The sequence below is a fragment of the Phocoena sinus genome, chromosome 5, assembly GCF_008692025.1.
Source record: "Phocoena sinus isolate mPhoSin1 chromosome 5, mPhoSin1.pri, whole genome shotgun sequence".
Taxonomy (NCBI): domain Eukaryota; kingdom Metazoa; phylum Chordata; class Mammalia; order Artiodactyla; family Phocoenidae; genus Phocoena; species Phocoena sinus.
Window position 1 is genome coordinate 92,529,670 of NC_045767.1, and position 23,003 is coordinate 92,552,672.

At 36.1% G+C, this 23,003-nt stretch overlaps 1 protein-coding gene across 7 annotated transcripts in view; it reads right to left on the bottom strand.

Annotated features, from left to right (window-relative positions):
• Nucleotides 1–237: 237 nt before the first annotated feature.
• The window catches only part of CDKL2 (cyclin dependent kinase like 2), a 37,291-nt gene continuing 14,525 nt past the window's right edge, over nt 238–23,003 (bottom strand). For 2 of the 7 annotated variants that reach the window (XM_032633406.1, XM_032633403.1), the window contains 11 exons: nt 22,467–22,645; nt 21,295–21,407; nt 19,752–19,891; nt 15,547–15,684; nt 13,941–14,239; nt 13,246–13,339; nt 12,483–12,626; nt 9,398–9,521; nt 9,062–9,168; nt 3,364–3,452; nt 238–2,368 (listed from right to left, as the gene is read on the bottom strand). In XM_032633406.1, coding sequence (XP_032489297.1) covers nt 3,387–3,452; nt 9,062–9,168; nt 9,398–9,521; nt 12,483–12,626; nt 13,246–13,339; nt 13,941–14,239; nt 15,547–15,684; nt 19,752–19,891; nt 21,295–21,407; nt 22,467–22,645 — 1,404 coding nt within the window. In that variant the 3' untranslated portion in view covers nt 238–2,368; nt 3,364–3,386. Of the gene's footprint in view, nt 2,369–3,363; nt 3,453–9,061; nt 9,169–9,397; nt 9,522–12,414; nt 12,640–13,245; nt 13,340–13,940; nt 14,240–15,546; nt 15,685–17,761; nt 17,851–19,751; nt 19,892–21,294; nt 21,408–22,466; nt 22,646–23,003 lie in introns of those variants that run through there. The other 5 variants (XM_032633405.1, XR_004350095.1, XM_032633408.1 and 2 more) reach the window with 5 other exon arrangements.

The window sequence follows — 23,003 nt, forward strand, 5'->3', positions numbered from 1 at the left end:
CCAGGTTCTAAGCGTAAGTCTGTCACAACTTTTACCAAGTCATCTTTACAAGACATGCTACTTTAGGACCAGGTTGCTTGTATCACTGGCTGTACAAGAAAATTAACTTGCCACCCCTATATACAAAATTTCAAAAAGAGAATTAACAGATTATTTCAAACTTATTTGTTAAAACTGTATGGTGTTGTATACATTATTCATGGTCTCTTAAATAAATTCAAGTAAAAACCATTTATGGAGCTCAGTAAGATATAATATTTATTAATTTTAAAACATACATACACACAGCAAGCCCACTTCCCCCCACCAGTACATATACATATTTTCTATTAGTAAGTGGCTTAATCACATCCTTGTAGGTGAGACAAAGTAAAGTAATCTTAAACTGAAAAAAGGGATTATTTTGGTTCAGTGTCTATGGCCCCAATTTGCAAAATCTTCTTTTTCAAGTTCTGCCACGGTTCTAACCAGATATGATCCTCAAGTCTCAAGTTGGACTTATAGTGAATAACTTTTAGTTCTTTAATTCTAAAGTTCACAAAATGTTTTAATAAACAAAAAATACCAAAAGCAAATGAGAAGGTAATTGATCTTGGACCCTCAGACACTGGGGTGATATTTTCACACTGATCTTTACATAAAAATAACACTGAAAGAAGCTAGAGAAACACTTGGCTTTTAAGTATTATCTGCTTTCCATGCTAGAGTCTGTTGACAATATTTTTCAGAGTAAAAATAAAATAATAATATTTTAATGTGAAGCCTACAAATACTTACACGCTAATTTTGTTCAGCATGTTAGCCACACCAATCTAGTCAAACACCTGGTCAGAGTTTAAAGATAGAGCTTCAAAACCAAGACCAAATTTCAGTTGAACCACCTATAGACTCTACATTGGAGTCCCTTATTTTGCCTCTGGAATGTCCTACTCTTTTGAAAGCCCAAGTGTCTAAGGTCAGAATTTCAATATTAAGCTCTTTAGAGTAATAGAGAAAAGTGCTAGTTAAATGTTTGGGCTAAGTTCTAGTCAGTGCCTTTTAGAAAAAACAACATATTGCTCATTGCTTAAGGCAAAAAAAAAGCCCACACAAGTTCTGGCCCCCTTAACAACCATCCTCTAAGATAATGAACGCAGAGCACAACTTACAACCCAGAAACCAAAACCTGCAGTCCAATTGGTTTCACTCTCCCACCTAAAAGTTGTGAATCAGCGCATTAGAAAAGATGCGTGGGCTGTGGGTAAATGATTTTGCACCTTGTGAAAAGCTTTGGGGGAGGCCTTGGAGGACCCAAGGAGACAGAAACGTCTCTAGGTTCTGTCTGATATCACCTTCAAACTATCAGTGGGACAAGAGTGAAGTCCTAACAGTGGATATTCCCTCCCCAGAACTTCTCCAGCTGGGGAGTTCCATAGCAACTGGCCCAGAAAAGAGTAATCAGCCCTAGTCAGTTGGTAACCCAGCTTCCATCCCCAAATTTTGTATGTCTACCTCTTTTTTTTAATGAGAAGCACAGTGCACAGCTCCAAGGTAAACGTACAAAATTCTCCTTCATCACTCTTGTTCCAATCACGTTCCTACACACAAGAACATTAGCACCAGAATCTCATAAAACAGAGGACTACCCAATGCCAGAGTCATACTAGGTCATTAGAAATAAAAGGCTTCTTTGCGACATTTGCTTTAGTGTGGTTCTTAGAAGATCAGCAGAGAGGCCAGATTCCCACAATAACACTGATCAAACATCAACAATAATCACAGAAACCAAAGATGTACATCCATCCACAGAGAGCAGTTACATTTCTCCTTAAAGCCTAGAAAAAAGCAAGATTTTTAAATGTGTTTTATAGTTAAGTTAGGGTAAAGGAAACATTTTCTCCTACTGATCCTAGGTTTTATTTCATTTTCTTCAACTGATCCTAGTTTTTATCACCTACCACCACCAAACCCACTCCCAAATAAATGTACACATTTATACAAATAACACACAAGATTCAATGCATAAACAACACGACCTTTTAAATGCTTCTCTCTTTCTCCCTTTTTTTTTTTTACTCACTTTAAATACACGATCTACTAATATTAAATACACGTTCATGTAACAAGAACTCTATCGCTATTCTTTCACTGGATACATCTTGGAATAGCATCAGTGGACTTGAAAAGTGATGGGATAACATTTGGGAAGGGACAGTTGTTCAATGTTCCTTTGAAACACATGGATGTCTTAGTCTTTTCTTCTGCTGCAAGGCCTTTCTCAGAAAATGTAGTCAGTTCAGAAGTCAAGGCTCAAAACCACAAATCTCTGCTTCTAGGATATCAGCACTTTCGTTGCACAAGGATGTCATCTCAAGTGCTAGGGCAGCATCTAAAAGCAAAGGGGGATATATGCCACCAAATAGTTTACATATATTCTTCCTAGAAATTGATTTCTACCTCACTTGCTTTCTCATATTGTATATATTGACAGTATTGGTAGGTATTACATGGTCTAAGAAAACCTTAGATCATATGTATAAAAAACAAGATTTTAAAGACAGTCTTCAGGATAATTATCCACCAAAACTACCATGTATAGCACAACATCTCCTTTTGTGTAAATAATGACTAATTTTGACAAAATAGATACAAGTTTTATAGAGCTTGCAGTTTATGCAGTATGTATAGCAAATGCGTTGCAATGACTTCTACTAGGCCCTTGGAAGGGACCTGTAAAAATGAGAAATTAAAACTTAAGATTTATGCACATCACAGTAAATTCACATTTGATGTCACAGACATTCAAAATGCTTTGTTGAGGTTAACAGGTTAATTCCAAAAACACACTTATAAGAATGCAGGATTTTATTTTTGAATGACTTGTGTGAACTCACATAGCAAACTATCACCCAAAAATGTCTGATTTTTTTCTCTTTTTTTTTTTTTGGTTTTGGTTTTTCAGTACTAAAAAGTTATATTTAAAATGAAGGCAATTACTTGGTATGATCCCTCTTTATTAGGAAAAAGATTACCAAGCAATCATTTACTCTTTCTTGCTTTACAAATCCAAAGGGCGAATGACTGATACGGGAGATAAGTATTTATCCTTCTGGAGCACTTGTCACCCTAAGTTCACATTACTGTATCAATAAAATACAGGACATTAGTTTAAAAGCAAGAGGTGCAAGCGCTATGAAAAGGGATTTCATCACAGAGACAAAGCTACTCCTGTTTTTTTAAGTAGTACAATTCTTTGTCTATCAAGAGTTCTCATAGAGTCAATCATTGGAGTATGTTTCAGCTGTAGAATTTGTTGCTTCAGCAAGCTACGAAATATCTCCCACAAAAGGTTACACAGCTTCAAGGGTGAGAAATCAGACCTACCCAGCTCAGAACCAAAATGACAGTCAGTGCTGGTGTTCCACTGGAGGCAAATCGGCCTCTGAATCATCTGACAGGGGAGATCCTGATACCTACAAGTTAATAATTGAGCATATAGAGTCTCAGTAATTGTAAAAGTCTTACTTCCTCAAAATCCCAGTTCTTGTTCAAATATCAGATGATTAGAACTTGGGAACTAGTCATAGCTCAAGTTGCTTACACAGAAGAAGATGAAGTAAAGGCTTCATCTTATTCTTTGACCTCTTTGTTGATACATATGTTAAAAGATACTTCTGATGTGCCAGGGCAATGTAAACCCACTATTACCCATGTCTACCTATCACCAAAATAAATGAACAAACAAAACAAAACAAAACCTTTTAGAAAAACAGCTGAGGATTAAGGAAAAGAGTCAAAACTTGGAGATGTATCCCTTCACAAGGGGGTAGGTTTCCAATTTTGTTTGTTTTTCACTTCTATGACTTTGCCCAAAGGGCAAGCCCTAGTCTCAGAGTCGTAAAGAAGTGCAAGAAGCTAAAAGTCTGAAAGGAACCCCATCTTTATAGTCAGAGAAACCAGAAAAAGGGGTCCCTGCAGGGCAAAAAGTATGGGGGGGGACTCCAGAGGGAAGAGAACTAGAGAAGGGGACCTTCTAATTCTATGTATAAACCCACAGAAGTCTCCATCCAGTTCCTGAGGTATGCATGCATGGGATAGCTCCCAACAGCATAGCAATTGTCTAAATTCAATTTAGAGAAGTGAATGAGATTTTAATCACTTGTACAAGCCTCCAGCTAAGCCCTGAACTACACAAGTGCAGGACAGATGCAAACTAGGATGACAAAGACTTAGAGAACTGAGATTTAAACCACCTCTCACAGAAGGTAAGGCAGAATTTACAGTGTAAACAAAACTTGGGTGACTGCTTACTAAAATAAAAATTTCAACATTCTCCTGAAGATTATAACAAGACCCAGAGACTATACAATACAACGTTTACAATATCCGAGATACAATTCAAAATTACTGGACATAAAAAGATCCAGGAAAGTGTGATTCATTCTCAAGGGAAAAGGCAGTCAAAAGATAAAGGCAATCCTGAGGTGGCCCAGATGCTGGAAATTTATATATACTTGAAATGAATGAAGGGACAGGAATTCTTAGTAGAGAAATAGAATTTCTAAAAAAGAACTAAGTGGATATTTTAGAACTAAAAAATACATTATCTGAAATTTTAAAATTACTAGCAGAATGGAAGTGACAAAGTAGTCAAAGAACTTGAGGAAGGATCCATAGAAATTACTCAATCTGAAAAACAGAATGAAAAAAGATTGAAGAAAGTGAACAGTCTCAGGAACCTGTGAGAAAATACCTACCAAAAGGTCTAACATATATGTCATTCATTAGAACTTCAGAAGGAGAAGAGAAAGAAATTAGGCAGGAAAAAAATGTTTGAAGAAATAGTGACCAAAAACTTCCCAAATTTGGTAATAGAGATAAATTTACAGATTCAAGAAGCTTAGCAAACTCCAAAAGGATCCATTCAGAGAAAACTATGCCTAGACATATTATATTCAAACTAATAAACACAAAAGGTAAAGATTAGATCTTGAAAGCAGCTAGAGAAAAATGAAACATTACTTAAGGGTAACAATTCAAATACCTGAGAATTTCCCACCAGAAATCGTAGAGATCAGAAGACGAAGAAATAATACCTTTATAGTCCTGAGAGAAAAAGAAATTTTTTCAACCTACCAACTCAAATTCTATATCCAGTGAAAATATATTTCAGGAAAGAAGGCAAAATAATGTCATTCCCAAATGAAAGAAAACTAAAAGAGTTTGTCACCATCAGACCTGCTCTGCAAGAAACACTAAAGGAGGTCTTTCAGATTGAAGGAAAATAATACCAGAAAATAAAACTGTAATCTTTAAGAATGAAGAACAACAGAAACAGTAAGTAGCTAGGTAAACATAGAAAACTACTTTCTTCCCATAAAATACTTATGACTATTGAAAGCAAAAGGTATAACATAGTATAGTGAGGTTTTCAATGTATGTGAACAAAATACAAATGCAAACAGTAACATAAAGTTCAGGTGGGAGGAACGGAAATACATTTGCAAGGTTTCTACATTTTATAAGTGGTACAATATTTACTCTAAGTAGACTATGAAAGATTAGTTATGTATACTGTAATCCCTAGAGAAGTCACTAAAAAATAATGCAAAGAGGTATCTCCAAAAAGCCAATACTAACAATATTCAAATACAAAAGAAGGCCGGAAAGGGAAAATAGAGGAACAAAAAACAACTAATGAAAAGACAGAGCTATATCCAAACATATCAATAATCACATTAATGTTAATGGCCTAAATATTTAGTGGTAGGCAGGATTCTAAAGATATTCCACTAAGATTCCTGTCCCTGGCTAGTCAATCAAACTAATTTAGCTATTGCTGTGAAAGGACTTTGCACATGGAATTAATGCTATTAATCAGCTGACCCTAAGATAGGGAGATTATCCTGGTGGGCCCAAGAAATCACATGTGCCCTTAAAATGGGAAGAACGTCAGAAAGATGAGGCAGAAGGGGACGTAAGAGAGAGTCAAGGAGTAAGAAAGGTTCAACCACTGTTGCTGGCTTTGAGGATCATGGAATTAGGCCATGAGCCAAGGAATGTGAGTGGCCTCAAGAAGCTGAGAACGAGAACAACTCCCAGGAGCCAGCCAGCAGGGAAACAGGGACCTCAGTCCCACAACCACATGGAACTAGATGCTGCCAACAACGTGAATGACCCTGGAAACGGATACCCGCGCGAGCCTCCAGAAAGAAATGCAGCCCTGCTGACATCTTGGTTTCAGCCCATGAGACTCTTAAGGAGAGCAGCAGCTGTGCCTGGACTTCTGACCTATGGAAGCTATAATAAATGGAGATTGTTTTAAGTTGGTAGTAATTTGTTAGCAGAAATAGAAAACAAACAGACATTCCAATTAAAAGAATCAGAATTGAGAGAATAGCTACAAAGGGAAGACCCTAATTTATATGCTGTTGGCAAAAGAAACACTTTAAATACAAAACCAGATAGGTTGAAAGTAAATGAAAGTAGAAAGATGTACTATGGAAACAAATAAGTGGAAGTAGGCTGGAGTGGCTACTTTAATCTCAGATAAAATAGACTTCAAGGCACAGAGCACCATGAGAGAAAGAGACATTTCATAATGATAAAAGGGAGAATGTATCAGGAAGACAAAGCAAGTATAAATGTGTATGTACCTAATAAGACAGATTTAAAATACATGAAGCAAAAATAGATGTAAGAGAAAAACAGACAATTCCACAATCATAGTAAAAGATTTTGACAGCACCCTTTCAGGAACTGATGGAACTAAACAAAAAAATCATCAAGGATATAGAATATCTAAACACTATCAACCTTAATTGGATTTCACATTTATAGAATACTGTATCCAACAACTAAAGAATATACATTATTTTCAAGAGAACAAGGTTCATTCACCAAGACAGACCATGTGCTGGGCCATAAAACACATCTCAGTGAATCTAAAAAAATCAAAATCATACAGAGTATATTCTCTGACCATATGGAATTAAATTACAAATTAATAATAAAATATCTAAGGAACGCCCAAATATCTAACTATTAAACAGCACATTTCTAAATAATTACTGGGTTAAAGAAGAAATTACAAGGAAAAATGTTTTCGTGTTTGAATGGAATGATAATGAAAATACAACATATCGAAATTTGTGGGATGAAGAAAACAGTGCTTAGAGGAAAAAATCTGAAGCTACGTCTATAAGTACATAAGACATGTAAGCATGTAGGGGGTGAGGGAGTGGAGACAGATTCCATGGATTAAGTAATATTGTACTTACAAAATCTATCTTACAGATTGTTCCCGAGGTACATAATAGAGTTTCATAAATGTGAAAATGTTTGTGTTATGTACAGAAACAAAATGTAGTTCAGTGCATAGATGAATACCATAAAGTAAGACTGCAAAGCAGGTCACAGCTTCTGCCAGCAGGGCTTTTGCTTTCAGTCTCCTGTTCTCTTTCCACTCAGATTTTCCAGACATAAGCTCGTGTTACTTTGGTGTTAATTTGTGTTTTTCACTACAGCTACTTTCTTCTTTATTTTAAATGCAAATGGAAATTTAACAAATAAACTGAGAGTAAAAATGCAGAACCAGTGTATAAATATAAAAGGATTAGTTCCGAACGAGAAATAAAAATATTGAAGAAGTGGGAAGGCAGCCAAAGCCTTTCTTCCATTGCATGAAACTAGATTGAGCTATGTCAACCCTGAAACGTGATTTGAACAATAGTGTGCTCACAAAGAGCAAGTGGAAAATCCTGCAGCTTTAAAATCCATATTTAAGTTTAGAAGTATACGGGAATTTCCTGAGACTCTGTAGTCCCTCAATGTAAAATCTGTGGCAGTGATTCATCTTCACACAACAGGAATTTGTTTAGCTTTGACGACGTTGCTCCCGAAATTGCTGGCAAGAGATAAGGCAAAAGCAGCAGCAGTCTGTAAATGTTTTTTTCAGAATCACTGGGTAACTGCCTCTGCAACTTGTTATCCTCAACAATATCATTCCCCTTGTTTGCAGAGCTCTACAAAATAATTTAAAGAGTAACAGTAGGAAAAAGCATCGGCATAGAGAAGGAGGCTACCTACAGGGGCTGTCTATGAAATGGAAATCCTTAAACAATGAGGATGGAGAATTCCAAAACAAAAGGTGCCTAGCATCAAGCAAAGGTGAAAATCTGTTTGAAGAAGTAAAGGGAAAGTTCAATGATTCATATCCCAAGTTTGTAGTTAGTTAGGGATGGCTCAAGAGATTAAAAAGTTGGCCAGTTTTCTTAGTGATATGACTGTTGTTGATATAAAAGTAGCAGAAACATAAATATTCTGAAGAGATAAGAGGAATTATAGCAAAAGACTATATGGAATAGAAAATCTTTAGCATGGATGGAATGGATTGCCCCGGGGGAAAGTGTCAAATGGAGAATACATTTTAAGATAATAAAAACTATTCCAGGGCTTCCCTGGTGTCGCAGTGGTTGAGAGTCCGCCGATGCAAGGGACGCGGGTTCATGCCCCGGTCCGGGAGGATCCCACATGCCGCGGAGCGGCTGGGCTCATGAGCCATGGCCGCTGAGCCTGCGCGTCCGGAGCCTGTGCTCCGCAACGGGAGAGGCCACAGCAGTGAGAGGCCCACGTACCGCAAAAAAAAAAAAAAAAAAAAAAACTATTCCAAAAAGAGTTTCACTCTTTTTTTTTTTTTTAATTTTTTTTTTTCACTTTTTTTTTTTTCACTCTTTGAAAGGTAACAACTTTGGTATTAATGCAGTGAAATATCATAAACTACCATAAAGCCTATAGTTATATTAAAGCCATAGCTAGGCTACATACACGCATGCACACACACACACAATTTTTTAATCTATGAAAAATTGATCACTGTAAACTGGGAAATGTTCATGTAAATATATATGTAATACGGGTACTTAATGCAATGAACCATAAAACAAAATTTAACAAGCAAAATTTTATAGATCCCACTAATAAACCTGCCCAATTCTTAAGAGCAAACTCTCCATAGGACACTTTAAAAGGAAATATGAGAGAGACCCGAGTTCCATGCATCCTACAGAGAGTATTTCTATACCTGATGTAATGCAGTATTGAAGGTGTGCAAGTCAATAGCGACCAGAGAAGGAATTCGAGATTCTGAAAGATTTTTGTTCTCCTTCTTTATTAGCCTGGAATTTCGAGCTAGATAAAAATAACCATAAACACAGTGAGAAAATCAGACGTTTTTGTTAGTTCTTCACATTCAGTATCTGTCCCTTGGTATATACTTATTGTACATAAGTCTGTACATTTTCACATACTTAAATATGTAAAGTTACTATAAATTTTTAATATTGTATTAGTTTACTTAACATACATTTTAAATAATGTAAACAAAAGGGCTGAAAAAGTAAAAGCGTTACAAACATACCGATGCCTTCCAAGGCTTTTAGTTCAGGGAGATGATTATAGTTTAGTTCAGGCAAACGGACATCTCTCTTTGAGTATTCCCTTCTTTTCTTATTTGCCTGAAGTAGACTCTTTTCACTAGCAACCTAATATCATCAGAATGGTTAACACAAATGAATTAGCCTCCAGGTAAGCTTGCCCCCTTTCGTAACTACTATGTTCGTATCCTAAAATTTATAGAATTGAAAAGCTAGAATAATACAAAATTTGAAGAACACTAATAACATACAAAACAATTTCATCCAGTATTTCAAACCTCTTACTCTTTAAATCTATTAAAATTACTAACAAGCAGATTGGTTGGTTGCTATGAGTTTCTCCTTCTCCCTCCACCAAACTTCAGTGTAAGTCCTGGCAAGTAGTACAAGGTTAAAAGATGGGCATCAGTGTCCTGGTCTTTCAGGCCAGCAAGGTCAGGTCTTATGACACTTGCTGGGCTTTTTAGCATAGTTGCTGTTGCCACATGAATTTTTGAATAGTACATCTTGTCATGTATATCACATCTCCTAGCACATTTTTCACTTTCCCAATGATAATCTTGTGACTCATTTTTTTACATCTGTCCTTGTCTTACTCCTCACTGTTAGCAAATATCATTTTCCTAGAAATACAGTTTATTAAGTATAAAATTATAACTTTAATCATATTCCTAATCTTTCTAAGCACTATTACTTCATATTTGATAAAGTCTGGAAAAATAATAAAGAGAAGAACAGCACAGCAGCACTTCAATTCTGCACCTTTATGAATTTGACAAGTTCCCAATCTGTTTCATTTGAGAATCACAGAAACTCTACATTCTTTTCCACATTTTCAAAACAGATGATACATAGAGAGATTATATGATTTACTAAAAGGAAAGAAACCAATATAGATAATGAAATCCTATGTATGTCCATGTATATCCACGTATATGTATGTATAATGAAATATACACACAAAGAGTATAATGACAGTGTTAAGCCACTGAGATTCCAGATACCTCGAGCTTAATATTCTGTGAATTATGCTACTCTGCCTCTCAGAAAGTCTTCAAAAGTCCTGTAGTGAGCTTTTGAGTGTCTTTCTTTTGGCTGTTTCTATTTGCTCTCTCTTTTTTTAAAAAATAAATTTATTTATTTATTTATGGCTGCGTTGGGTCTTCGTTGCTGCACATGGGCTTGCTCTAGTTGCAGAGAGCGGACGCTACTCTTTGTTGCAGTGTGTGGGCTTCTCATTGCAGTGGCTTCTCTTGATGCAGAGCACGGGCTCTAGGCAAGCGGGCTTCAGCAGTTGTGGCACACGGGCTCAGTAGTTGTGGCTCAAGGGCTTAGTTACTCCGTGGCATGTGGGATCTTCCTGGACCAGGGCTCGAACCCGTTACCCCTGCATTGGCAGGCGGATTCTCAACCACCGTGCCACCAGAGAAGCCCCTTCTATTTGCTCTTTAATAGAAGGATGGCTAAGGCTCAAGGTTCAATATCAGCGGTAAATAAAATAATTAGTTTAAAAAAAAACTATCTGCAAGTATAAAACAATAAAATAATGAGTCCAAACTACTAGATTTATATACTCAAAAAATAACACATGGACTTCCCTGGTGGTGCAGTTGCTAAGAATCTGGCTGCCAATGCAGGGAACACGGGTTCGAGCCCTGGTCCGGGAAGATCCCACATGCTGCGGAGTGACTAAGCCTGTGTGCCACAGCTACTGATCCTGAGTTCTAGAGCCCGCAGGCCACAACTACTGAAGCCCGTGCGCCTAGAGCCCGTGCTCCGCAACAAGAGAAGCCACCGCGATGAGAAGCCCACACATAGCAATGAAGACCCAACGCAGCCAAAAATAAATAAATAAATTTACAAAAAAAAAAAAAAAAGTGACACATAATATACATAAGAGATGTTTATAATAATATATGTATTCACATCCTCAGATCAGGGCATAAAGCATGGGAGAAGGCTATTGATGTTCAACCTAGAAGCTGAAGAAAGTTTAGCCTTAGTTCTGCCTCGGTTAATTTTCATTAAGAAAAGACTCCAGTGGGTCTTCTCCCTACTAATCTTTACCTCCTTTCTTGATTGCCTATTCCAAAGAAGGATAAACAGAAATGAGATCTAAGATTATCAGCCAGCACTGATAATGCAATGCCTGAAAGAAGGCTAATAACAATTCCAGCAAAATGGTATTGAGCCGGCTACTCTGAAAAGACTTGCTGATCAAAATAATCTTCCAGAGCAGACCAGGAAGGTAAAACACAAAAATATCCACAAATAAATGAGTAGGATATATCAAAAAGGAGAGTATTATGGGTAGCGAAATTATAGGCTAAGAATAGTTAAAAGAAAAACAATTGCAATCACCAGAGATATGAAAAGAAGGTTATATTTTTCAGTTCTGAGGATAATGGGAGAGGTAGAGAAGGGAAATGTGTGAGAAAAATACTCTGGGGAATACATCCATACCTCTCCTTCCCTGGCAGAAAAATCTATTCACCACATTTCTTAAGCAGCTTCAATGCGTTATACACTGTTCTAGGTGTGGGGCAGAGAAGTGAGGAAAACAAACAAAGCACAAATCCTTCCTTGGAAGTTTACATTCGGGGCGGTGGGCAGGCGGAGGGAGAGACAGACCATGTATAAATAAGAGAATAGAGGATGTCAGGTAAGGCAATGGAAAAAAAAACAATTAAGCAAGGGGAGGGGAGAGAATAATAGACAAAATGAGTTAAAATATTTGGGAAGACCTCACAATGAGGTTTCATGTAAGCCAAGGAGGAGAAAAAGCAAATTCTTTGGATTATCTGGGGAAAGAATGTTCTAAAACAGAGGAAATAGCAAGTGCAAAAACCCATATGTGGGAGTATATCTTGCCATGTTCCAGGAATAACAAGGCAATCAATGTGGTCGGAATGGAGTGATCAAAAATGAGAGTAGCCAGGGGTGGGATAGAGGGATGAGGGAGTGAGTCACTCAGGGACTAACAGGCCCTAAAAGCACTTTGGTCTTTACTCAGAGATGAGAAGCCAATGGAGGGTTTTGAGTGGAAGAACAATGATGATTCAACTTAACTTTAAAAAGAAGCATTCTGGCAGCTGTGTTCCGCATAATAACGCTCCTCTGAACCTTCAGAAGACCTCTGAATCTTGACATGCTTCTACTACTGCAATCTGACACTGTTTTAATGTGTTGATTCTCTACTAAACCACGAGATTCCTGAAGAGAAAGACTGACATTCTTCTTCAGTGACTTAAACATAATAGATAATCAATATTTATTCAATGAATAAATAGACTATTTCCACCAGAAACCTGGTGTGGGTGAGATAAGACAACTTATCTTCTCATCTACTCTAAAAAAGAACTGATCACCAAGCATTAGGTTAAGAAACTTTACCATTACTGAAAAAATTAAAACAGATATCATTTTAATAATAACATCTTTTTTTATTGAAGTATAGTTGATTTACAATATTGGGTTAATTTCTGCTGTACAGCAAGGTGATTCAGTTATACGTATATATATCTTTTTCATATTCTTTTCCATTATCTCAGGATATTGAATATACTTCCCTGTGCTACACAGTAGGATCTTGTTGTTTATCCATTCTATATAATAACAACATCTTATATTTAAATTTCCAGACTTATGAAACTTAAACTTGTCTCTCACATTTATGATTTTGACACGCTGGGATGATATATACATAATTAAGTTTCCACTTTATGATACGTCTCTCAATAAAACTCTCAGTTCTTCACTATCATATTTACTATTAATAGAAGTCTAGAAATGACTAATGTTTGCTCTTCTGCCTCTGAAACAGATCACTTACCGATGTGGTCACATTAATATTATAAACTCCTGCTGGAGAATGTTTATTTGGTTTAGCAAATGGAATACAATACTTCTTGGTTTTCTCATCCACTCTGTACAAAAGCCACAAAAAAATTTGCATTAGACCCAGCAGTAATTTTTTTTTTCAAGCACAAAATCAAAAGACCCAACACCAAGTGACATGCAGTTCAATCAGAATTTAATGCCTATTCTTAAACATACAATGCTCACAGATCTGGTGAAACATCCTGTCCTTTACCACTACCCTCATGCCTCCCACCCAGCCTTCAATGCCAATAAATTACCTTCCTTTCTGCGAAATTCCCAACAGGAGCTCCTTTGTACTATTACATGCCCACAGCCATGCCATGAAGCAGCAGATGCTCAAAACCCAATTATCTCTTTTATAATGACAAACTCCTTTGTGTTATTAGACTAATAGCTATAGATTCCTTCACCTGAAATAATACCACCTTATTTTCTTAGGACTCAGGTTAAATTTTTTGATCAAATGCTAATCATTTTCAATCACATTAGCCAAGAAGTCTTTTTGAAACAGTAACCTGACAAAAATGAATAGGATTCAGAAACCTGAGAGTAATAATACATGTGGCTGAATCGATAAATATTTGCAATTTGTAAAGATGTCCTTCCTTAAACAACATTTTGTTCTTATATTTTCCTAATTCATACCTGTAACTCTGAACTCCTGAGATAGTTCCCATTCCAGAATTAATAGTGGGAGCCACCGCAGAAAGGGTGTACGTAAGTGGAGGAATTGCCATGCCTGGATTTCTTGTGTGGCCCACGCTGCCATTGCTGCAATCTCGGAGGCTTGTTGAAGGCACTGTTTTGATGTGGCTCATCCCATTGTCATTGAGACAGCTGGCATTTGAAGCTTGACTGACTTTTTCAACTTTTTCTCCAGCCATTTTTGATCCTTTTATTTTAACTGCTTTAGAATCCTTAATTTTGGGATCAGCATTTGTATCCTGTTACAAAAATGTTAGTAACATTAATGATCTGAGGAGAATGAAAAATCACATTTTCCTATAAAGTACTTTATAACGAAAGCAGAATTCCAGAGATATCCCCTTTTTTAAAAACATTTTTTGGCTGCACTGTGCAGCATGTGAGATCTTAGTTCCCTGACCAGAGATCAAACCAGGGCCCCCTGCATTGGAAGTCTTAACCACTGGACCACCAGGGAAGCCCGAGATATCACCTTCTTGTGCTCCAGTTTTTCTTATTCTACCTATGGAATCATAATTAAACCCGGGATTCTCAGTCAGACATCTATTTCAAGTGAAAATGAAACCCACACTAGCTCTGATTATATATATATATATCAGATTTAATGATATACACACATATCACATTTATATTTCAGTGGAAAACAATGGAAGAGGACTCAAACATGCTCGCTTTTGTTCTCATATGTTTAGAGTCAGGGAACACAGAATTGAGGACTCATTCTTCTTTGGGTTCACTTGAGAAATGGGAGTGGGTTGGTGGTAGATTTGAATTATCTTACCAAGAACAGATTCTGGATAAATTACCAAGAAAAGTAAACTTTAAATAAATTGATAAATTTAAATTTAAATTTAAATAAATAAATTTATATAAATAAATTAATTTAATTTAATTTAAGATAATTAAATTAAATTAAATTAAATTTAAATAAAATAAAGATAATAAATAAATTTATATAAATAAATAAATTAAAGTTAATTTAAATAATTAAATTAAAATAAATTAAATTAAATTAAATTAATTTAAATAAATAAATTTAATTTAAATAAATAAATAAATAATAAATAAATTTATATAAATAAATAAATATTTATATAAATAAATAAATTTAAATAAATAAATAAATTTAAATTTAAATAATCCAATTTTAAATGCTCTACTTTATATAAAATTCTAAAAATTACATTTTTCTTTCCTATCATTTAAGGCAAAAAAATGGTGTGTGCATGTGTTTGTGTCCATGTGTTTGCATGTGGGTGTGCACACATGTGTCTAAATGCTCTTGGATGAGAGTGATTTCCTGACAAGCCCTATTGCACAGAATGGCACACAGTAGGCCATTCAGTACATGATATGCTAAGATTTTTTTTAAACAGGTAATGGTCTACAGAAAAGATACATTTGACAAGTAAGCTAAAAGTTAACTTGTTAGCCACTCCAGGAAACTTTTAAGACTCTTCATTATTCCCTCGCCCCCCCACCCCCCCCCAAATTAAGGATATATTAAATTTAAAATTTATATACACATTAAAACATGGAAATTTACCTGTACCACACGTGTTTTTCTCTCTTCACCCAAGGAATCATGCTTTTTCCTTTTCCTTCTTTCTGTTTTGGGGTTTTTAGATAAAGAAATGTTTCTTGGCATCTTTCTGTACTTTAAACTGCAGGTTCCTGAGAAAACCTACAATAAAATTACATGTGTCAATAAAATAAGATTGTATGAGACAGATAAAATTCTAGAAAACAAAATGGTTTTCAAGATATTTATTTTTAAAAATTGAGTATTAAAACTCAACTGTGTTATGTCAAAACAAGAGAATGAGAGGTAGGTCTGCAGAACTGGGAATCCCTGAGAACATTTCAGGAGGTTCACGAGGTCAAGCTCTTATCTTATTACGAAGGCGACTTCTTTTTCACCCATGTTGACATTTGCACTGATGGTATAAAAAAGCAGTGGGGGTAAATTGCAGGTGGCTTACCAAGAATTGAAGCAGTGGCACCCAAACTTTACTAGCAGTTATTGTATCCTTCTAGCCACCCACATTCTCAGGTTAAAGGGGTGGGGGGTAGTTTTGTTTAACGAAATGTCCCTGATGGGCAGTAAAACATATATATATTTATTTAATTAAATCTAAACCCTGAACATATCTTTTTCCACATTCTGTGTGACAAAATAGGAATTAGCATAAAGTACATCTGCTACAAATCAAAGTGTAGTGGTTGTCTGAAGAAAAGCACTTTAACTGGTTGAGATACAAGCTAAACTAGCCACTTTTTTCATGGGACATTATTACTTGAAAGACTGACAGAAAAAAATATTATTATTATTATTCAGACTTGTGGTATTCAGCAGATATTTTCTTTTAAAAAAATGAACAAAAGAGATTGTTACTTCAAGGAAAACAACTGATAATATTTGCATCAATGATAAAATTCAAATTTTTATGCAAAATTAGAATTCTGTTCAACTTGTCTCCACTACCATGAACTTAGCAGATTCCTAATACTACAGACTTTTCTGATGAGAGAGAATATAACTTTTTGATATTGTATAATGAAATATCAACATTCTAAAGCTCTGCATAACTTAGCAAAACAATATTTTCCAAATGACTAATGCATCATGCTACAAAAGCACGCGTGGGTAAAAGGTCAATTCAAAGTGCAAGGGGCTTCCCTGGTGGCGCAGTGGTTGAGAGTCTGCCTGCCGATGCAAGGGACACGGGTTCGCGTCCTGGTCCGGGAAGATCCCACGTGCCGCGGAGCGGCTGGGCCCGTGAGCCATGGCCGCTGAGCCTGCGCGTCCGGAGCCTGTGCTCCGAAACGGGAGAGGCCACAACAGTGACAGGCCCGCGTACCGCAAAAAAACAAACAAAAAAAAAAACAAACAAAGTGCAAGTTAGACAAGTGGATTTTAATGTAACGGGATAAGAAGTTCATTGGTATGGTTTCAGATTCCACAATGTAGGCAACGTTAAAGAAACTACCACTGTCAGTTTTGGTATAGAATCAAAGAAGAATACCCTTTTAGTAATCTAAAAGGGCTATTAAAATACTCTTCCATTTTCCAATTACATATTTGTATGAGGCCAGAGTTTCTCCACTTATTTCAACCAAAACAACATATCACAACTAATCGAATGCAGAAGCAAATAAATATGAGAACCCAGCTATCTTTTATTCAGCTAGAGTGTAAATAGATTTGCAAAAATATAAAGCAATGTCATTGCCACTCATCTCACTACTTTCTGTTTTGTCAGCTGCACTGATGCCAGCAGCTGGAACAGCACAGGAGACCATGCCAGCCGCTCTGGCACCTACAGGTTTGGCACATCAAGGTCTCCAGCACATCAGCAGTGTCAGCAGTGTCATAGGACTGGGTGTGGTATGAGTTCAGCAGCAACACGAGATGGCACCATTGCAAATGCATCAGCACCCAAGATGATGGCATCACACAGCTGGTAGCAACACAGAAATCAGTGACCTGAGCGGTAGATGTCACCAGGGGGAGACAGAAAGAAAGCATGAAGGAACTGCTTCGTGAAAACCAAGAGCCCTAATTTACTGAATGCAGGGGACCACTCTTAGGAATACATTATTGCTAAGGGTGAATGGAGGTAGGGTGGTAAATATTTGAGCTCCTGTAATAGTAGGTGGGTAGAGTAATAAGAGAAATACTGTTTGTTACAGTTATGTACTGTTATGGGGGCCTTACTTTAACTCTAGGTTGGTATGACCTAGAAAACACAGTACAATACCTCTCAGCAAATCCATCCATATGAAAGAAATCATGGTGCAGGAGCTCAGCACAGAAGGGCCTTTTGTCTGGGTCAATATGTAAGCATTTCTGGGAAACCAAGGAATACATACAGTTCATATCAAAGAAAAACTGCCTACGTTTACATTTCTAAATATAGAAAATTCCTTTTCACAGTCAATGAATTTTAAACATCTATAATAAATGATAAATAATAAAGCACAAATCTAGACAATGACTACCAATGATTGCTAATATCACAAAAAGAAAGAACACCAGACATTCAGTGTCTCTGGACAGAAATATACAAACCTCTTATGAAGTAGTCTTGCCAAAAGATCAACCTGATTCTGACTGAGCTCTAGCTCTGCTGTGAGTTTATACAAAATACAGGACACAAAGGAACATATTAAATTACATTATGTGGAAAATTCTAAGGGACAAACAACCTATTTTCTTTAACAGATAAATGGCAAGGTTTAAACAAAAAACAAAGAGATGAAGAAGAGCTTGTAAATTAGGAATCTTAAAAGACATATCAACCAATTGAGAACTCTAGTCTTCATGTGGATCCTAATTCAAAGTATAAAAAGAAATTATGAGAAAATTAATGAAATTTTGAGCACTGATTAGATATTTTACAATACTAAAGAATTTTTGTGAATTTTTAAAATTTAAAGTACTTACAGAATGGAAGGGAAAGAACCTACTCTGTGCTTATTACTGTGCTAGATACTTGACATAGATGATTTTATTTTATCTATGTTCTTTCATTTTATTATAGATTTTATTATATCTTGTTCTGATTCACTGGAACCACTCACTGCCAGTAAGAACAGAAGGGACTTATCAATAAGTAGCTTTAAATGAACAAGAAAATTCTGCAAATAATTAAGGCATTTATAAGTGAAATAATATAATATCTGGAATTTGCTTCAAAATACTCCAAAAAAAAAAAGTCGCTGAGTGTGTGGACAGGATAGATGAAATATTTTCCAAATATTGTTAATTGTTGTAGCTAATGACTAGCTCGTGAGGGTTCATTACACCACTGCTTTTTCTACTTTCTTTTCTATGTTTGAGATTTCTTATAATAAAATGTTTAAAAAGTTATATGATTCTACCATAAGGGATATAAGTTGCACAATATTGTTTTACCTTTATTCCCTTTAGATCTCTTCACAGACAGATCATAAAGCTTGTCTCAATGAAAAATATTTGTATCTGCTAGACTATGTAGCAAAATAACAATGTATTATTCTAAGAACTTGTTATAATTAGTTATAAGCTTACTAAGCTTTTTTTAAATGAGTTATTTAAAGAAGTAAAAAAGCAAAAAATATCTTGGGTAAATGTTGTGACCCTGCTCTTTTAGAGATACTTAGTTTATCAACACTTTTGGACAATCCTAACTAATAAGAAATTTTTGAGCGAATAATTCCAAAAGGTCCACTTTTAGAGACCATTTGATCCAGTGAGAATCTCCCTAAAGTCTTCCTCAATCAAATACAAGGCAAAGGTGATGATCATTTAAAAATTAGCTTCAGTGTATCTAGCGGTTAAGCAAAAGCCCCTTTTTAACAATACACTACAGGCCATGGTCCTATGCCTTAGACTTTAATATTTTCCTGCTTCTCTACCCTTCTTTTTATTTTCTTACCCTATTTTTCTTCTCTTTTCCACTTACACAAGGCTTGCATTTTAAATGTTAAACATTAAAAACATGTCATTATGAGAATGTTTTCACACTTAAGACTTGCCACATAATATGAAATGGGTTTCTTAAAACAAGCAAAATTTTCAGGTCTTTATCTCTAAAGTCCCTCCATCCCCACGCTCACCAAATAAAACTCTTAAAATGTACAAAAATTTAAATCATCAGAGGAAACTGTTGTCCTAAAAGATCAACTGGACAAGAAAAAACGAAGAGAAAATCAAATCTCCATAATGTAAATTCCCTGTCAGAAAGTGCAAAGAAAAAGTACGATTACCTTTGCTAAATCTATCACAACTTCAGGGAGCCTGGGATAGCGTCTTTCAAGAGGAACCGTTTCTTTGATTTCAGGCAACCTTACTCCAGCAAACACAGGATTTTTATAAAACAGCTCCTGATGTCTTGGAATGAGATTACCTGGCAGTGAGAATGGCACACATCTCTGTCATTACGCATCATGGGACAGGTGGTGTGGAGTAGAGATGAGTGTAACACAGCTTGTAGAGCGGGGACTCTCTCCGCATGCAAAAACAACTGAACACACAGTGTTCTTATTGTGGTGGCGCCTGGCAGTCTTTAGGTGGCTTTGACATAAGTCAACGCAAAAGAAATTAACATTCTTATCTCAACATACTCATTCACAAAAGTTCACATGCTACTGTACATAGAACTGAAGATGCAAGGGAGTATAGGAAAAGCACAGGTAAAGAACATTGTATAATTTCTTAAATATAAGTACCAGCACTGCATTTCTAACTACAAAGCATAAAGTGCTGACCAAAGATGAAAATATTAATAGTCATATGGTCAGAATCTAATCTAGATAAATAAGTTCCACCCTTTAAGAATTTAATTTTTGCCCAGTGTATCTGTATCTAAGGGCTGATTTGATCACTTTCATCTTTTCTCTCAACTTTAGTACCTAACCTAATATAAAATATATATGAAAATTCTGCTATAAGAAACCATTGTATTGTTTATTGAACTTCTAACCTGGAAACTAAAATCTAAGAGTTAACTAACCCTCAAGTAATTACCCATTATTTCTATTTTACAAACTTCATCACCCAACAGAAAGTTGATATTTCAACAAATGTAAGATGACTTTGATAGTCTAGCTTTGAAATTCTGTCCAAAGCACTAGCAACAAAAGTCAGAACTGCAGCAAGATTAAATTACTTTGGAAGGGGCTTCCCTGGTGGCACAGTGGTTGAGAGTCCGCCTGCCGATGCAGGGGACACGGGTTCGTGCCCCGGTCCGGCAAGATCCCACATGCCGCGGAGCGGCTGGGCCTGTGAGCCATGGCCGCTGAGCCTGTGCGTCCGGAGCCTGTGCTCCGCAACGGGAGAAGCCACAACGGTGAGAGACCCGCGTACCGCAAAAAAAAAAAAAAAAAAAATTACTTTGGAAGTCCCTGTGTCTCTCAGTTTGAAGAGGAGAAAGAGGGTAATAGATATATAACACAAATGCTTGCTGACCCAAAGATGATATGATCATTTGTATTCTCTTTACATGTGATTTATTGAACGCAAAAGTGCAGAGAGAATGTACAATGTTTGCTTTTTTCTTTAGCGGGGGAGTTGGCAGGAGGGCAGGTGAGAGCATGATTAGGACAATATGTCAGATAGACAAAAGCCAGACTGAGAATGACTGAATATATATATAAAGAGAGAGATAGATGAGTTTTTTCTACTTGCTCCCTACACCCATTCAAAACATGTATCATCTTTAATGTACCAACAGCTTGTAAAATAAATATAAACAAACAAAAACATAGGGGAAAAATCACTAAAATTCAAAATGCAGACGTATAATCTTACCCAAACACACCATAATATGATATAGCTGATCGATATCAGAATCTCCAGGAAAAAGGGGTTCCCCCATGAGCATTTCAGTTACCAGACAGCCAATGGCCCACACATCAACAGCCCTGAAAGAAAAGCAATGTGGTATAAAACCTGGCATCTTACCATGCTTACTATGACTGAATCTGTTCTGCATATTACTATTTGGTATTCTTGGTACTGAAAAACATAGTAGTAAGCCTTAGATTACTCTACAAAATACATTTCCCTATAAACTTAAAGTGTTAATTTCCAATTTTACATAAATCAAATTTCCAGAAACTTCAATCATGTGACATGAGGGAAAAGACTTCCGAAGGCTCAAAACAGTTGTTAAGTATACTTTATTCTGAAAATAAGCCTTTTGGGTTTCCATTCAGTGGCTATTCATTTTTTGTTCACACATAATTTTGACAAGGAAGTTGCGAACACAAACAACAAGGAGAACTGAAAGCTAACAGGGGGAAATAGAAAAACTGTCTTAAAAATCGGTGACGAAAACTTAAAGAATATTCCGGCATCATTACCATAGGGACAACTACCTTGAAATTGCTTAAGGTCATAGTGGAATTATAACATGGTACAAAAGTGACAGTATGGCGGTAAAACGAGAGCTCAGAGTAATTAAGAAAATATGAAATGAATTGTACTCTGAAAGCAGAGAAATTGCAAAAAATATTTTAGAACAATTTCTATCAAAATCAGTAAAACTTCCAATCCCTTCTTCTTTGAAGAATTCATTTATGAAGACGATTTATGTTTTTGAAACTACTCACTCAGTTCCATTTCTACCCTCACCCTTGCCCACGTTACTTTGCCTCATTGCAAGTGTCAGACTTACCCGGTCAATGTTACCTCTCTTTACAAGTGAGAAACATACCTATTTATAACTTACTATTAAAAACAGACCACTTACCTTGATTTCCCTACCTTTAAAATAATTATACTCACACCAACTTGTTTCACAAGAATGTTCAAAGGGGAAGCACCAAAAATGTTTACAAATAACTTTATAAAGTTCTCTGAACTGAAAACTTCCTTTCCGTGTTAGAGGGATCTTTCATCATATTAAAAACATGTTCCATTTTATCAAGAAAAGAGAGTTAAATCTGCCCTCCCCACCGCCCACCTTGCTCATGTCTTACTTGCCATACTTGACATCACCAACCAATAGTTCTGGAGCTCTGTACCATCGGGTTGCCACATAATCAGTATAAACCTCCCCAGGAGCTGCCAGTGTCCGCGCAAATCCAAAATCACATAACTTGACAACACCAGACTGGGAGACTAATATATTCTCTGGCTTTATATCTCTGTGTATGATCTAAGACAAAAAGCAGAGTATGAAATATACTGGCACATCAAGTTAAGCAAACTAATTATTTTTGAGCACCTGTCATATGCAGGGCACTGTTTTTGTCCCTATAATAAGTACAAATAAAAGCCTATAAAACTGTTCGTGGCTTTAAAGAACCTGGGACCTAGTTGGGAAAAAAAGAACATTTATGCTTAAAATTTTATTTAAACGATCAAAGATATTGGATGAAATATATATTATTAATTACCAAATCAATTGCTCTGATAAGGACTGCTCTCAAGACTAAGAGAGTAAAGCTGTCATTGAAGACTGGGCTGGTCAGGGAAAATTTTTGTGGAAAAGGGTGGGCTCTAAGACAGGTCTT